This window comes from Clarias gariepinus, chromosome 2 (genome assembly GCF_024256425.1).
Source record: "Clarias gariepinus isolate MV-2021 ecotype Netherlands chromosome 2, CGAR_prim_01v2, whole genome shotgun sequence".
NCBI lineage: Eukaryota > Metazoa > Chordata > Actinopteri > Siluriformes > Clariidae > Clarias > Clarias gariepinus.
The window spans coordinates 36,603,167-36,621,777 of NC_071101.1; the positions used below are offsets into that span (position 1 = coordinate 36,603,167).

At 38.8% G+C, this 18,611-nt stretch overlaps 1 protein-coding gene across 1 annotated transcript; it reads right to left on the minus strand.

Annotated features, from left to right (window-relative positions):
• Nucleotides 1–412: 412 nt before the first annotated feature.
• On the minus strand, nt 413–17,862 carry ehd3 (EH-domain containing 3). Its single transcript, XM_053514812.1, has 7 exons — nt 17,737–17,862; nt 17,266–17,538; nt 14,498–14,674; nt 11,544–11,641; nt 7,612–8,024; nt 5,636–5,800; nt 413–2,802 (listed from the first exon to the last, which is right to left on the minus strand). Exons 2-7 carry the CDS (start codon nt 17,490–17,492, stop codon nt 2,275–2,277), a joined length of 1,608 nt encoding a protein of 535 aa, XP_053370787.1. The 5' UTR covers nt 17,493–17,538; nt 17,737–17,862; the 3' UTR covers nt 413–2,274.
• Between the last annotated feature and the right edge of the window lie 749 nt (nt 17,863–18,611).

Below are 18,611 nucleotides of genomic sequence, written 5' to 3' on the forward strand. Positions count from 1 at the left end.
ATGTGTATCTGAAACTGAATTTCTAAATGCTGCAAGTTATACTGTACAGTATATATAGATTTAACCGTTATAATCAGTTTCTCTGAAACTAAATACTACTAAAAACACAGTATTGCATAAAAAAATTCAGTGTCCCTTATTTTATTTTCTATATATCTTTATATAGAAGTATCCAGGATAATTTAAGTATAAACAAGTTATGCTTGTTTATGCTTAAATATGCTTTTTATGCTTGTTTATGCTTTCTGCTATCTTTAAAATAAAATAACCTTTTCAGGGTTAGCCTTTGGAGGGCGCTCTGCACCATGGACTTCATGTGTTTGGGACTTTAGTGCTTTTGTGCACTATCGACCCCCTTCAACTGACATAAAATGCAGAAGCAAAATCTGTTTTAGCCTCCCCAGATTCTTCCTATTTACCATTACCCATTGCTGCTTTCCCTCTTCTTGTAATTGCAGATTTGAAACACTAAAGATGGTAAACACTGGTACTGCACCATTTTGTCTTTAAGACTCTAGTCCAGCACGACTGGACTCATCATAACTAAATATGGAAGACACGTTTCTCTGTTTTAGCACCAAGCTGTTGGAATGCCCTTAAACAAAGACTACAGACCTCTTTAACAATTAATTAATGTTTTACAAAAGAAGGGGTTATCTCTAAGCAGCATGAGGATATTTCTAGTAAAGATGAGAAACCCGCCCAGTAGTCCTTCATGTCTGTGTTTCTATTAGCTTTCCTTTCATAATTTGATCACGACAAATGTTTATGTACACAGCAGTTTATTAACACACCCAGTATATCAAACAAGAGGATTGAAATAGGGAATTTTATGTTCAGCATTAAGACCCTTGTTATTTTTTAATTAATTAATTATAATTATTACTATAATTATTATAATGATACTTATAATTATAGGTCTGTGGTAGTGATCACTATAAAGCATCATGTTCACCTTAATGTAAAAACTTGTTTGACTTGTCTAAGCATAAGAAGCTCAGTGATTAACATGTGATCCACTTACTGTACAACAGTTACATGCCAATCAGCCATAACAATAAAACCAAAAACATTAAAACACACCACACGGGTTCGGGGAGTGTGCTGTGGTGTGGTGTCCGGCTTTGACGATTTGTGTATACACACTACTTAGACAGGTATCAATTCTAATTGGGATATACTGGCAACAATTAGTTAATTAAACCTGACGTGTTGATTCTAGCTGTTACACAGAGACTCTTAAAACAGCTTGAAGATACTAGAAGTAGTTTAAGATAAAATAATAATGATACAGAATAAACTAATCCATGCAACAATGATGTACTTTAGTTGGCTCAGTATGCAAAAAGCACAGGTGCTATTTCTTAGTTACTTTTGTTATTGTTAACATTCTGTTTAAGCTCTGTTTGAGTTTGAGTGAGACAAATTTTAGTTTGTAATCAATGTTTTTCAGTTCATCGGAAAGTGGAGTTGATGTTATGGCTAATTGGTGCTGATCACAATAAACTATGACACACTGATAACTTTCAAGAATACATAGAAGTTTTTTGTGAACTGCTGCACTATGTTGGTTGATCATTCAAGGAGTGAGTAATAAAAAAAAAACATAAATACTGATATTAATGCACAACGTGCCAGCACTTAGAAGTGTTACAAATGAAGTCAAATGAAAATGTTAGTGCTGCACACATTTGTAAAATAGGAATCAGTATTTTAAATACAAACATGAACAGGGATTAACATGTACAGTACACTAACGACCAGGCTGCTATCACTACAGGTCCATCCATATTCTACACTAGAGTCAAACAGTCAATGTTTAAACACAACACGGATATATCATTAACAGTCTCTTGGTCAGGCTAGAAAGGGCTTGCATTTATTATGATGCCACCTTCACAAAACATACATATACTTATAAATAGAGATTTTTTAAATAGTTGTTAGATTTGGAATAACTAGAGTGACAAGGGTAATTAAGATTAAGGATGATGTTACTCTTGTTTGTTAAGACAGGATTGCTCTGAGACAGACATTTCTATTTAATTAATGGATTGACGCAAATATCTATAGCTACACTGAGACTGAGTGTAAGTCTTATTTTTTTTAAATAAAAATACACAGTTGAAAAGAGCTTTCTAACAAACTCAGTAAATTCTGAGCAGTCAGTTACTAGCATTTCATTTATGTGATTGTGTTCATTGTTAATTGTTCATGCAGTGTCCAAGTTCTAATAGCCACTTTCCCTAAATATGAACTAAACCCTGCTGTGTGTTACTCGGGTGCTTTTCTCTTGGAAGGAGGTACCAGATGGGATGGGAGCTCACTGGGGAGCTCATGCCCTTCCAGTTTGACCTTGATGAGGTGGTTGGCCAGGGCAAACTCTTCATCGTCCAGCATGCCGTCCTTGTCAATGTCGGCCAGCTTCCATATCTTGCCCAGGACGGTGTTAGGCAGCTTTGACTTGACCATCTCTCTCTTGGCATTGGCCCCAGTCACCTTACCATTGACGGGTGAGAGTGTGTAAAATATCTCGTCGTATGTAGGCTTGTCACGTGCAACTACCCACTCAAGCTCATCAATACCCTCGCCGGCACCTTCGCCATACCCATGGCCAAAGGGCCCGTTCATGGTGCCGTCGAAGGCACCTCCCTTTACCACCTGGCCAGGATGCTGCGTTTCCTCTTGTCGCACCAGCACCATCAGTTGGGCGATGTCGTGTGCCAGCATGTCATCCACTGTATCCAGCAGCTTTGGCTTTAGTGGCTGAAACTTATTCAGGTCATGAGCTTGCAGCTGCTCCTGTTCACAGAGAAACTTTAGGTTTGTACACAGCTTTTGTCTTGGAATTGTTTTACAGATTAATACTGTACCTGTAACAGAGATGGAGGAGCAATATTGTTTACCAATGTACAGTGGGATCAATAAGTATTTGATCATCCCGTGATTTTGCAGGTTCTCTTACTTAGAAATCATGGAGGGGTCTACAATTTTCAGCATAGGTGCATTTCCACTGTGAGAAACAGAATCTAAAAAGAAAAATCCGGAAATCACATTGTATGATTTTAACAATTTATTTAGGAATTACTGTGCCAAATAAGTATTTGATCACTTGCTTATCCGCCAGATTTCTGACCCTCAAAGACCTGTTATTTTGCTTTTAAACTCTACTCTGTAAAACTCTACTTTTACACTCTGCTCATGATTCTAAATAGTAGCACCTGTTTGAGGTTGTTAGCTGTCATAAAGACACCTGTGTACCCCACAATCAGCCAAAGTCTAAGTAGATACATGGGGTATCAATGATGCTAAGAATGTTGAAGAATCAGGCCACACGGGAGGAGCTGGTTAATGCTGTAAAGAGAGTTGGGACCATTGTTTCCAAGGCTACTATCAGTAATACACTAAGATGTCATGGTTTAAAATCTTGCATTGCACGGAAGTTCCCCTGCTTAAGTCAGCCCATGTCCAGGCCCGTCTGCAGTTTGCCAAGAACCATCTGGATGATCGAAATGAGTCATGGGAGAAAGTCCTGTGGTCAGATGAGAGCAAAGTAGAACTTTTTGGTCTTAACTCCATTCGCTATTTTTGTTGGAAGAAGAATGATGAGTATCATTCCAATAATACCATACCTACAGTGAAGCATGGGGCTGGAAGCATCATGCTGTGGGGGTTGTTTTTCTGCACAGGGGACAGGACGCCTGCACTGTATTAAGGAGGGGATGAACAGGGCCATGTATTGTGACATATTGAGAAAAACCTCCTTCCCTCAGTCAGAGCATTAAAGATGGGTCGTGGCTGGGTCTTCCAACATGACAATGACCCAAAGCTCACAGCCAGGAAAATCAAGGAGTGGCTCCATAAGAAGCATATGGACTATTTAAAAGCAAAATAACAGGTCTTTGAGGGTCAGAAATCTGGCTGATAAGCAAGTGATCAAATACTTATTTGACACAGTAATTCACAAATAAATTGTTGAAAAAAAAATACAATGTGATTTCTGGATTTTTCTTTTTAGATTCTGTCTCTCACAGTGGAAATGCACCGATGCTGAAAATTGTAGACACCTCCATGATTTCTAAGTAGGAGAACTTGCAAAATCACAGGGCGATCAAATACTTATTGACCTCACTGTATATGTTAAAAGTGTAACAGAACACATATGTGTACCTTAATGATCAGTTTTGTAAGTAAGTTGTGTTGAGCGATTAACACCACCAACTCCTCTGATTAAGTAACATGTAAGAAAACATTCACATGAAACTTTCAACAGTGACTGTATTAGCTGCATTGCTAGCTAAGGTTAACTGATAAAAATAAAAAAGGCAGAAAAAAAAAACATTCCTTTCAAGTTTCTACAGTCAAATCAAAGCTGTCACTAGGTGTACGGGCATGTTATTTACAAGTTCTGACGCGCATCTTTCTTGTTGCATTGTTACTCACGGCACGGAAGTCCATGATCTCCTCTTTTTAAGCATCAAAGATCCAACACTTCATACATTGTCTTGAGTAAATCCACTGTGGTTACAACTACCTATTCTCTGCATCTTATTACGGTTTTCTTAAGTTTACAACAAACATCTATTTGCTGTATCCTGTAGATTACACTCTTAGCTTGCGGTACTATAGCAGATTATGCTCAAAAGCTTGTGTTCTCCGTATCTTAACAACAACTAACGTGCGTGATAGACATGCAACTATGCAACTATAAAATGATGTCACAGAACAATGTATTAAATGACGTCACAATACAACTTATGATTACCACACTAAATGCCTAGCTAATAAACTTAATGCTTAACTAATAAAATAGAAATAAACACAACAAGTCACAAGAATGAAATATGGCCCTTAGACTAGGTTTTCATAACCACAATAACTTCTCAGAATGTTTTTATTTTTTCATTTGCTCAGAACAAAACAGTTAATGAAATCATTTAAAAAACAACCTAGTTTTGTTCATGCTTCGCCTATATTGCCTAATGCCAGGTCAGGTCTCCTGTTTGGGAACATTTAGTTTTTTGAGCAGCAGTGGACAAATAAAGCTTTTTTCTGTCTTTTTTTCTGTACTTAATTAATCCCAGCAGGCCAAAATGACCATGTGTTTGGACTCAGTGCACTCTTAAGTGTCCTCTGGGTACGCACAGAACATGGTCATGGACCATTTTGCACTAGTCATGTGTGGTGGCCTGGGAAAACCCTGTATGTGGGGACAGACACTGACACAAATATTTTTTTTAATGAACAATAATGAGATGTTTATTGATTTTCATTTAGTGTCAGGTTTTTCTTTTTGCAAACACCCATGTGCTAATTTTAAGCAGGTGTTAAAGCATCTACACTTAGCTCACTCTTAATAAACTCACAGTAACCCTTCTATATATTCTATATATTGAGTATATTGACACTTCAAAGAGAAACGTCAATATACTCAATATACTTACTTTTCACACCTTAAAGGATACCTTTCTTGATTGACCTGTATTTATTGTACATGTTGTAACTTCGATTACTGCTACATTTAGTACAAAAACTTTATGGTTTAATTGTTAATTTTTGTTTGTTTATTTATAAATGTTTATTTGCTCCGTATTAACTACATGTTATGTTATGTTTTTCTTGCCTAAAAGTTTACCTGCATTTTTTTTAGATTGGGGAAGTCTCCAGGAGAAATCTGATGCTCCCTCTCGATCCGACTGTAGATCTCTCCCAGACTGTTGATCAGTTCCTTCTTTTTGTTATCTTTCCCAAAGACCGAGGGCATTTCTTTCTTCAGGGAACTAATGATGTATGCATGGACCTGTGCAAATCATGAAGCCATCAACATGCAATTAGAATTATAAGCAGTATTCCTTGATCATTGGTTTTTCATTAAATATTATAGTTTAACTACCACAGATTCAACATGTGGTTACAAGGAAAGCCACCAACTAGCTTGTGGCTGAAAGCTGAATAAAGCCTACACAGATTACAAGTCAGAGACCAAAAGACATACGACATCATATTTTGATGACAGAAAAGAAAGAAATAACAATAATGCAATAGAGAATTAAAAAGCCCTGCCTTAGCACAAGATCCATATGATGGCAAAACATCAACAGACATAATAGAGATATTGTACAGCTGCACAGTATTATGGAGGACAAATCAGTGGTTCTTTGTTCATCTTTCATCGCATTAATAATGCAGTGTGTATAGGAGGGATCAGATGACAAGAAGCCTTCAGCTAGCGAGGGTAGTCATGCACAGCAATCATTTATGAAATTCATTTATCCCAGTGAAAGAGGAAGGGAATTCTGGGTGTGTAGTGTAGGAAGTGAGGTAGGTATAAAGGACTTCTGTAATCCTCCTATAGTAAAAGGTAGGAAGGTCTTCAGGACATACAAAAAGGAGGAACAGGCCAGTTAAGTAGTGAAGAAAAGATGGTGAGGATCTTATTTCCAGCTTTCTTAGCAGAAGTTACTTGAGAATGTATACAGGGAAGCAGAATACAAAATAAGATTTGTGTCAAGATGTGATTTTTTCCACTTTGTTCCAAAATAGATGGTATGAAAGGAAAGTGAGGAAAGGAAAATGTCAGTGGCAATCTCTAATAGTAGGAAGGAAAACATGTCAGGGGTTAAGATGGATGATGGGGTTCAGGAGGACAGAGGAAAGAGAGGGGTGGGGTTTCTGCACATAAGAGAGAGAAGTATCTCTCATTTAGGCAGGATCAGGAGGTGATGATAAAAAATACCAGAATATCAGAGATGTGGAGCAGCGAAGACCAAGTTGAGTGAATTTCCTCTTTTGTGTGTGGGAGGGCAGCTGTTATTGAGAAGAAATTAAGCAGAGGGAGAAGGTAAAAGGACTGGACCTTGTCTGAGGCGAGGCGAGGCGAGAAGTCTCCAAGAACAGTGAGAGGAGTGATAAATAGGAAAAAGTACTGACAATAAGACTTGGGGGTATTGATTTCTGGGACCAGGTGGAGGGTAGATAATGATGAGAATGTTGATTGAAAAGGTTACACAAACAGTGTGGAAGATGGAAAAGAAGAATGAAAGAGTCCAAGAACAGTAGACCTGCACCATGAGTTCTGTTGAAATATCCAGATCTCAGTTAGTTACAGAAAATAAAAAGTATAATGGAAACTAAGGCTGAGATAAAAATCGTCTTTCTTTAAAGCAGCCTGGTTGTTCCAGTGCTCAGCTACAGTCCCACTATTGTTTAAGACCAAGGCGAAAGTAGAGGGTAGATGAAGTTTCCGGAAGTTCTGCCTGTGATTTGTGGAGCAAAGTATCTGGGTCTGTGAGATAAGTTTGAAGCACAAGTCTGCAGCCTGCAAGTCACCAGGGGTGATCCTTAAAGGATACCTTTCTTGATTGACCTGTGAGAACTACTTAACATGGACTGACGGACACCTTTGTATGCCATGCCACTGATATAGTATTAATCTGATGTGATGGTCACCTAAGACTTAAAACAAATAATGTTAGGTCACAAAAGAAATAGCTCAGAGTCTCATCTAGCGGAGGAGTTTCACTGTGTACCATGGGGATATTACATGAAACAGAATTGCTCACAATAGTCAAACTTGTCTAACAAAGCTCTAGTACCTTTACTGAGTGTTACCTTAGCAAGTCTAGCCCTCTTGATGAGATCATTGAGTTTGCGTAGAGCAGCATTGCGTGGTAGTGACTGAATGTCCTTGAACAGGTCCTGCTCCTCAGCCTCAAACAGTTTCCGGTTGTCAGGGATGAGCAGTGGGTGTGACCAGAATGAGCCGATGTAGACACGGATCACCTCGGGTGTGTTGACAATCTTTCCCAGTGACCACATGAGGGCACCGTAGACGCGCATTAACTGTTGAGTCTCTATCTGGTCTGCCTTGTTAAGTACTACACGGATCTTATCCTCATGGTTCTTCAGGGCCTTTATCACCTCAGAGAACTCGTCTGAGATGTCAAGCTTATGGGCATCGAATAGAAGGATGATGCGGTCCACACGCTCAGCAAACCACTCGAGTACAGCAGCAAAGTCATAGCCTGGAAAAGGCAGAAGCAGAGTGTTATTCAAAGGTCTTAAGTTAAGTTAAAAGGCATTCAGGCTGTGGGATTATATTATATAGTATCTTTCAGGGTGCACTAGCTTCTGGGCCTCCAGCCGTAGTGTTAGTCCCACTCCATACTGCTATATAATAACAAAACTTTTTTTTTCAACCATGAATAAAGCACCTAGTACAGTGTCCTAAAGTCTTTAAGCATGAAATGGTCTGTGTAAAAGTCTGTACAATACTGTGCAAAAGTCTTAGGCGAACAGTGAACAGTAATTCAAAGCCAATATTTGGTGCGACAACGATTTGACAAGGACATGACAAGGACATGTATGAGAGCTGTAAGACCGTGGTGAGATGTGCTGTAGGTGTGACAAAAGAGTTCAAGGTGGAGATGGGTCTGCTTCAAGAATCGGCTATGACCCCTTTTTTGTTTGCTTTGGTGATGGACAGGTTGACAGATGAGGTTAGACAGGAGTCTCCATGGACTATGATGTTTGCAGATGACATTGTGCTTTGTAGCAAGAGCAGGGAACAGGTTGAGGAAAATTTAGAGAGGTGGAGGTATGCTCTGGAAAGCAGAGGAATGAAGGTTAGCAGCAGCAAGACGGAATACATGTGTGTAAATCAGAGGAACCCAAAAGGAACGGTGACGCTTCAGAGAGCAGAGGTAAAGAAGGTGCAGGACTTTATGTACTTAGGGCAACGGTCCAGAGCAACGGTTAGTGTGGAAAGGAGGTGAAAAGGCGGGTACAGGCAGGTTGGAATGGGTGAAGAAAAGTGTCAGGTGTGTTGTGCGATAAAAGAGTATCAGCAAGAATGAAAGGAAAGGTGTACAGGACAGTGGTGAGACCAGCGATGCTCTATGGCTTAGAGACAGTGGCGCTGAAGAAAAGACAGGAGGCAGAGTTGGAGATAGCAGAGCTGAAGATGTTGAGGTTCTCCTTGGGAGTGACAAGGATGGATAGGATCAAGAATGAGTTCATCAGAGGGACAACCCATGTTACATGTTTTGGAGATAAAGTCAGAGGGTCGAGATTGAGGTGGTTTGGGCATGTTCAGAGGAGAGATTGTGAATATATCGGTAGAAGGATGCTGAGGTTGGAACTGCCAGACAGGAGGTCTAGAGGAAGACCAAAGAGGAGATTTATGGATGCAGTGAGAGAGGACATGAAGTTAGTTGGTGTGAGAGAAGAGGATGCAGAGGATAGGGTTAGATGGAGGCAGATGATTCGCTGTGGCGACCCCTGAAAGGGAACAGCCGAAAGACAAAGAAGATTTGGTGTGACAGCGATTTAAGGAACTTTTAGTCTCAGGTACAATTTGTGCAATTTTATAAGGAAAAATTTTACTAAGCATCCTGCAAATCCACAGTTCTCTGAGGCCGTTGCACCATTTCCATTTAGATTTTTGTCGCTAAAATAATATGCTGCTTTTTTTCAGGTATACAAATATTTTCCGTAGTGTTTAATTTTGTGGTGGAATACTGATGTTTAAAAATCAGTTGTTGTTTTTTTTTTTTGTAATGACTTAATAAAAGTTTTAAGAAATCTATAACAAAGTTTGTACTTTAAACATGGGGTGCGTAAGACTTTTGCACAATCCTAAATATCTGAGCGTCCATTCTGCTAATATTTTATATGTATTAAGCTGAAGTCTAACTGCATGCCACAGCATCAGAATGTCTGCTGTAAATCCTGGTCACAGATTGATGGATATTGTTCTCTCTCTCTCTCTCTCTCTCCCTCTCTCTCAAACACACACACACACACACACACACACACACACACACACACACACACACACACTTTCTCTCTCTCTTTCTCTCCACCAGAAAAGAGCAAAAAAGAAAGAAAACAGAGTCAGTATTTCCTAATGGTAGAATAATTAGTGTGTTAATATTTTAACTCAGGGGCATGAGGTTTGGAAAGCACAGACTTTTTTTTTCCACAGGAAAATCCCATGCTGGCTGGAATCAAAAGAAAAGCTTCTGATTTAGCAGTTTCACAAGGAAAGAAGTTCATAACTGTCTGCATTACTATTATTATAGCAAAGCCATGTCATGTACTTCTGTAAACTTTTCTCATAGATGTTCACACTTTATTTGCAGGATTATTTGCTTTATTTTAAGCATTTCACGTCTAAACTAGTTAATTATACTGATACTATATCTAGTCAATACTTATTTACTCATCTGTCTCTATTCTACAATAGCTGCTGACAAGTTCTCTCTCTCCCTCTTGCTCTTTCTCTCTTTTTACAAGCCTATTACTAAAACTAAACAAATTCAGGTGATAAGGCAAGAAAATACCAAGTGAAACTGGAAAAGAAGCTGGGCATTGAGGTAGACAGAGATTTATGGGTTAATTTCAGGCTTTGTAATTGTGTTGCCTGTCAGAAATGACAAGGCAGTACACTGTTTTTTTTTTTGTTTTTTTTGAAGTAACAAGCTGAGGCTGTTAACACTCGCATATGAAAATTTGCCACTATCTACAATACCTCCGTACAGGCATTTACGCAGGCAGCTATAACCATACACATCTTCTTTTGCCTCTGTTGACAGAGGGAGAAACAAAGAAACCACTCATGAATCAAAGCAGAATAAAATAAAGGAAGGATGAATTGAGCTCAACAAGCATGTGCGAACATAAACATAAAGCAACGAAGCAGGAAAAAAGAGGGACATGGTTTGTGTCTTTGTCATGTGTTGATAAGATTACATAGATTAACAAAGTTATTATAAGAAACTATGTGAAGAATCAATTGCAATAAATCCCATGTGAAACCATAATGTTTTTGGCACAGACTACTATACTATACTATACTATACTATACTATACTATACTATACTATACTATACTACAGTAGAGACACATACTGAAGGGAATTACTTTCCCTTTCCTTCGCATGTGGAGGCATTTCACAGTGAGTAGTGGCATGAACGAGAGAGCTGAGTTTGATTAGGTGCTGCTAAATACAGCCCTTACAGTGAACTGTGAATGAGTAGGCCTTGACCCAATGCATGGGGAAGACTAATGAGGAAGAATAGAAAAAAAAAGTCTAGAAAGATTTGAGCTGCTCTGTGTGTGTGAAGCAAAATATCATTATTGACAGGATACAATCACATGCTCAGGGACAGAAAAACATTCCATACAGTATTATTTATATAGTATGTATACTGTATTAATATGGATTTTTGCACATTGTATCGCTGTGGAAGGTTGTGGAATGAGGCAATGACTACATTTTTCCCCGATTTACCCTTCAATTCCCAACTCATCTCATTGATGTGTTCCTAGTGTGCAAAGAAAGTTTGCAATTCCGGGTTTGCTGCCTAAGCGTTTGGCTGTAGAATCATCAGATTTCAAACTTGCAAACACTTAGGAATTTAAGATGCCCCAACTTCTAACATTACAACACAATCATGCTGAGCCACTGGAACTATGTAACCATGTTAATAAAAGATAATAAAGATGCAAAAGTTCATGTTTAAAACGTGCGCCTGTTTTACCTCTGCTAATCCTTTGCTTCTCTCCAGACAGGATTCCTGGGGTGTCGATCACACTGATGCTCTCCAGAACAGGGTTGGGGAGCTGGGCACACACAAACCTACACACACAAAAACATGAAGAGATAAAGAGAAAGAGAGAAGAGAGAGAATCACACATCACAATAATGCATGAAGTAATAACTAAGTTTTAACCATATTTCACTTTCTCCTGACTTGTGGTAGATGAGTGACGGAACTTTAAGATGCGAGGTGAACAGCTAGTGTTCTTCTCCGTGACTTCAACGCATTCCCGTCTGTAACCCCATGACTCCACCATACCTCCTTTATGGCTCCCTGAAGACTCCACCTTACTTTCCTAACCACCCCATGACCCCCACAACCTCCCCTAGACTTCTCCACGACTACATAATATTTGACAACAAACTAAGAGTAGTGTATCAGGAACATCTGTGTCTTTAGATTTTTTTATACCCAACATGACTGGATAAATTACTCAAACATTCCATATTATAAACAGCAGCTCAATATGAATTTCTACTTAGTTCAATTAAACAATTTGCAATCCTATTTTTTCCAGTGAACCAATTTTACATGTTCTTTGAATACAAATTTTTCTTTCATCGTGTTTTTGACAACACATTATGAGCCACCTTCATGCTGTGAATGTGTTTTGTCTTTTTTACTGCGGAGTGTACATAATACCATGCCAGATATACAACCCTGTGAAAGAGAAGAGGTAACTTGCTGAGTAATAGCAGCTGCAAAAACAGTCAGCAGTCAGACAGGGATGCTTGATGAACTGTGAGCCTTCAAAAACAGAGAGCATTATTGTGTCATGTAAAAATGTAACACCATTATTACTGCTGTGAAATGCTGTACACATTCTTAGGTCTCTTGTGTCGTGTATGAATGAGATCTTTTTTAATTGATAAAGCATAGCATTTTATGTCAGATTTTATAGATAGTGCCTAAATTGTAAGTCTAGCTCACCTGGTAATAACTTGTTTCTTAGAGCTGCAACTAACGATTGTTTTAATATTCAATTAATCTTGCGATTATTGTAATGATTCATCGGATTACAAATGGCACAATTACTCAGTATCTCTTATTTAATTATCAGCTTTTACATTTAGCTTGAGATGTATTTGTGTATGTGATAACTACCAGTCAAGATCATAAAGATGACCTCTTCATTAAAAAAAATGTCTTTTAATGAACTTTTTTATTGAATCAAAATTTAAAACCTAGGAGCGGCAATAAAATATAACTAGTAATTAAAGCTTGAAGATGGTGGCTGGCAATGGTAGTTTGGGTAGGATTAACTTACGTGAGAATAAACTGAGATCAAGTGTATGGTGAGGGGATGTGGTCAAGTGGCAAGGACGGGGTCAAAGGAACTGAATTGTGAACAGTATGAGTGTGAGGCAAGTGTCAAAAGGACACACACCTGCGGAGAATATGGCACATTAGTGTGTATGTGTGTGCTGCTGTTGCTGTGTGCTGAAAAAAGGGGAGAGCACAACAGTGTGTGTGTGTGTGTGTGTCTGTGTGTGCGCGCGTGTGAGAGAGAGAGAGAGAGAGAGAGAGAGAACATGCAAGCAGAGCTCAAATGCCAACAACAAGGTGTGTTTGCATGTGTGTGTGTAAGAAAGAGAGAGAGAAAGAGAGAGAGAGAGAGAACATGCAAACAGAGCTCAAAAGTCAAGAACAAGGTCTGTGTGTGCACGCATGATCTGTGTATTTCACTTAAAAAGGTTCATTTAGAAGAACTAAAACTAGAGACCAGACTCACAGCAACAAACAGTCATTAATTATCCATATTCTCTTCAGGTGTGGATATTTCTCACTTACTGGACCTGACGCTCCTTCACAGCGCACTTAGCCATGACCCGCCAACACAAAGTCTTTCCCTCTGAGTCTAGCCACATTTTTGCTTGAGTTAAGAGTGAAATGTTTTCTCACTTGGGAGATTTTTGTTTGTGAAGATGTTTGCCATCACGCTATTACTCACTTCACTCCAGTAAGTCTAACACCCACATGTCAGAGTGTTCACAGTTTGCAAAGCAGTAATATCGTCAACTAATCTCTCAGTCAGCCTCATAATGTAGTCAGCTGGAATGGTTTTCCAACAATCTTGAAGGAGTTTCCAGAGGTGTTGAGTACTTATTGGCTGCATCTCCCTTAGTTTCTGTCCCACTCATGGCCAGGTCTTCTGATGCAGCACTACATCATTCTCCTTCTTTCAACCAATGGTGAAATATGTCTGCCACTTGAAATCTAAGGTGCTGTACAGTAAATCAGCGTTTTTTCAGGCTAGTCTTTCTGATAAACTTATCCTCTTCAGTAGAGGTAGCTCTTGGGCTTCCTTTCCTGGGATGGTCAGGTTTGCTTGACTTTTGATTAAAGTGATAATGGAATGTCTTTTCTTTTTACTTAACTGAATGTTTCTTGACATAATATGGATTTGGACAGTAGTTGTAGTAGCGCTAGTAGGGCTATTGACTCTGTACCTACCCTTTCTTTGCACAAGACAATTGTTGATTCTAAATCACATTAAGAAGGCAACAAATAGCACAAACAAACTCTTGACAAGGCACACATGTGAATTGAAAACCATTCCAGACTACCTCAACCGATGAGAGGAACACATGAGTGTGTGTTGTTATAAAAGCTAAAATGTTGCTACTTTGGACAATCTAAAATATATAAAACATACTCTGGGATGTTTACTACATAACTTCATACTTAGCATAAACCCATGTTCTTTTATTGTTTGAATGTCTTTGGTATTAATGTACAATGTAAAAATAACAAAAATAGACAAAACCTAAAGAAGGAGAAAGCCCAGACTTTTGACTGGTACTGTATACATTTAGCAAATGAAATATAAATAGTGTAAAACCAGAAGATATTATGCAGATTTATTATTCCTGGTTTCTATGATTCATACTCACCTGTTAAGAAACGCATTGCCAAAAGCATTGAGCTTACGAAAAGGCTTCTTTGGATCTACAACCAGAGCATTTCCTGGTATCAGGCCTTCAATGTCCCCATGCATCACGGCAATAAACGAGTCAGTGGTGGGTTCTGGACCGATCCGCATGCCTGGGAAGTCTTGTTCCAGCAGGTATCTATGATAAGACATAATGTTTATATGATTTCTGTATAACCTATTAGTCAGCAGAGTGCTACATCAATAAAAGAACAATGCACAAGTACAAAAAGGATTGTACGAAGGATAACTCAAAGCACAACCTTTTGCGTGTGCTATTCATTAGCCAATATTGTTGGTTCCTCTGACAGACTCGGCTACCATCCTACAATATGCTAATAGTGTGTCATGTACTGTACACTACTGCTGAATAGTTCACTTTCTAACTCCATGGCCATTTCTGATTTTTATTTCTTTCTTTCTCTTTCTTTCTTTCTTTCTTTCTTTCTATATATTGCCAAAACATGCAATATTTTGCATATTCCTTGCAATCTCCTTTGAAAGTTAATGTTGAGATTCATAATCTGTAAAGCCTCCATAAAAGCTTTAATCTGAGGTGCTAATTGGTGACATCTGGTTTTGCAAATGCACTTGACAATACTGTTCTTGCAAGAACTATTCCAGAAAGGCTGACCGCCGTGTCTTAAAATAACAACTGACTGTTGTTGTTGTTGTTACATAGATACCTGATTCCTTATATTTTATTATTTAATAGTTTTGAAATCCCCAGTATTGCTGTAGAAAATATATGTATATATGTAAATACAATGCTGTGTGTCAACCAGCATTCAGCCAAGCACTGAGGCAGGGAGGGTGTTTACAGATGCATACCTAAAAAATGTTTGAAATGTCAGAACCTTTTTTTCCTGGATTTTATTATAGACTTAGGTTAATAATGGATGTAGTGATTTGTAATAACATGTAGTAGCCTGTATTGTGTCATTGCAAGGTTGAACAAGTTAAAAGGTTAGATCCTAAAAATGTAAAGCAGTATTGATCCACATTTATTCTCCAGTCTGCAGGAAAAATCTGAGACATTTATTTAGGCTTCCAATTTTTTAGCCTGTAATTGATAAGCTCACATTTTGTGCAAGTATTATCCTTTTGCAAGTCAATATACTAAGCAGTGATAAATTTACAGTTTTTAATTAGCAATGACCAGCAATTTTGTCACAGTCAAAATCCCTGGTTCTGGTGAACTCTTTAGACTCTCTAACGGGGTATATTTTAGCAGAATGCCATTTACCTGGTAATGCTAATGCTAATGCAAGTAAAAAATATGCAATTTTTTAAAGCTGTCTTATTACCGGGATTAAAACCTAGATTTTTTTTTTTAATGTAGCACTTAGCTACAAAAGATAATATGTTTGGTAAAAGGCTTACTTACTTAATACAGGTGTTTTAATCAGATGAGAGAATATGATCTGAAACTGTTCTCTGTTGGCTTTGTGAACTGTCACTAGTTGCTAGTTTCACTACTACACATTCTAGAGGCTATTGGGTTAGTGTAACCATAGAAATGTGAGAGTCATGGGGAGCTTCTCTTGTAGCCTAGCAATTTAACATTTCACATTTGGCTTTTCCTTTAAGCTACAAGTCTGTGGATGATCTGTGGCATGTCAGGAGACGATCCATTTCACTGTAACATGAGGAATTCACCCTTATTCTCCTGTACGCATTCCTCACGCACTACATATCTCATTCTGTCAGCCAGCTCTTTGAGCTGAACGTTGAGAACCAACAAGCAGGCACAACAACATTAATGTAGCAATGGGTGTTTATACCAGTCAAAAGTTTGGTGAATTTATTTTCTAGATTCTAGAACAATATTGGATTTTTTTTTAAAACTATGCAATAACACGTATGGGATTAGGTAATTAAGTAACAGTAACAACAACAACCTAGTTCTTTTAAAAATAGCATTGTCAAGTGCATATGCAAAACCTCTCAAGCACCATAAAACTCTCTTTTGACTGGTAATGTGTGTGGACACACACACACACACACACACACACACACAGGTATACATAAAATGTCATCGTTTAGTTGATTTGCCAGGAAAAAGGCTGTATAATTTCAGTTAAAGTCATGTTGCCCCTTGGTGGATTGTCCATCCATTACAAACAAGAGATTTTGGTTAAATGCCTGGGACAGGTGATGTTCGTTACTTGCTTATGATGACATCACACTCATGAGCATCTTCACACACAGTACAATTCTGCTAGTGCTGCATTATTCTTATATCATCTGTATATACAACAGAACACTAACCTTGCTACGTCTTCCAAATTATGACGCTGTTTCTCATTTGGGAATGGGAAAGTGCATTCGAAGAAATAACGGGACTTAAATCCATAAAAAATATGGCAGTTGTTCATGACAAATGTAACCAGTAGGAGTAGTACAGTAAATTACATTTATATTCTCAGTTAAGGTGTATTACATTTTTTTAAAAAAATTTTAATTATTGCAATTTTTTTTCACACATTTAAATTAAATCATAGGGGTGGTATTATTAAAGAATTAAAGAAATGCTACATATTTTATCTGTCACATATAAATGAAACATAAATCTCAGCTGATTCTGATCTGTTCCACAATAATAATAATAATAATAATAATAATAATGAATTCCTCATTTCCAACCCCATGCATCCTGCACCCTATTCTGAGGCCTGAGTCTCCGGGGTGTGTGTGTGTGTGTGTGTGTGTGTGCGCGCGCTGCAGTACCGTATGAAGCTGGTCTTGCCGGTGGAGTACTGTCCCACCAGCAGCACCATGGGCTTGTTGTCGAAGTCTGCATCCTCCAGGGCAGGGGAGTGGAACTCGTGGAATTTGTAGTGTTCCTCTAAAGGAAGCAGTTTGGTTTTGTACAGCTTCTTGAGTCCCTCACTGACGGTGTGAAAGACCTCAGGATCCCTTTTTCTTCTGTCATCTGTTCCCAGCCAGCTGAACATGACTGCTCTCTCTCTCTCTCTCTCTCTCTCTGTCTGCTGATTAAACCTATTTGAGAGTCAAAGCCAATATTAGCTCAAGCATGACAACACACACACACACACACACACACACGCTGTTACCCCAAAACCCATGCAGAGACACACAGATTCCTGAATGTATTGCTGAAATGTAAATAAGGTGACACGGCTCCATCGTGACATTACACTCCCGACATGCTCTGCTACTGTTCGCGACTCCGCTTACCTCGCTTTAAGATGAACACCCAGGAGCTTAGAAACCCATGAAGAGACAGAGCGGGGACAACGAGCGGTTCCTCGGTCTCCCTGGGCTGCAGAATTAAAGCTCCGGGTTGCAAAATATCACCATGAGAGAAAACGCCTAACGGCGCAGGCACAACCCAGACATGCCGTCAGCGGGAGAACTGTCCAATCAGAGTGCAGCTCACAGCCTGACCGACAGCCAACCAGAGCACAGGGGCGGGACTAAGATATTCTGTGGGGAGTGAAGCTCTGTGCAACAATACTGTAGATAGGTAGACTGACTACTGGACAGAAAAACAGAGACAGATAGATGATTTGATGAAAGGACAGATAGACATACTGGAGACTGCTGGAGAGGACAGACAGATAGATGATCAATAGATAGATACATAGATAAATAAATGTATTGACTATTGGACAGAAAGACATTCACATTTATGGAATTTGGCAGACATACATATCCAGAGCGACTTACATTTTATCTTATTATATACACAACCGCTCGAAAGTTTGGGATCACTTTCTAACTCCATGATTAATTCCCTTTATTTTTATTTCTTTCTACACTGTAAAACGATGCTGAAGGCATCCAAAATAGGCAATAATCTGTTTTGAACAGTTAATGTTAAGATGTATCTGCTACTCATGATCTGTAAAGCCTTCATAATGGCTCTAATCGGACGTGAGATCATAGAATGTAGAAAATAAATCACTAAACAAATTTGCAAGTGATTGCAAACTTTTGAGTGGTAGTGCATTTGGTGGGCTCTTAAGCAAGCTCAAGGGCCCACCAGTGGCAGCTTGGTGGTGCTGGGGTTTGACCTGGAACCTTCTGCTCAGTAGTCCAATGCCTTAACC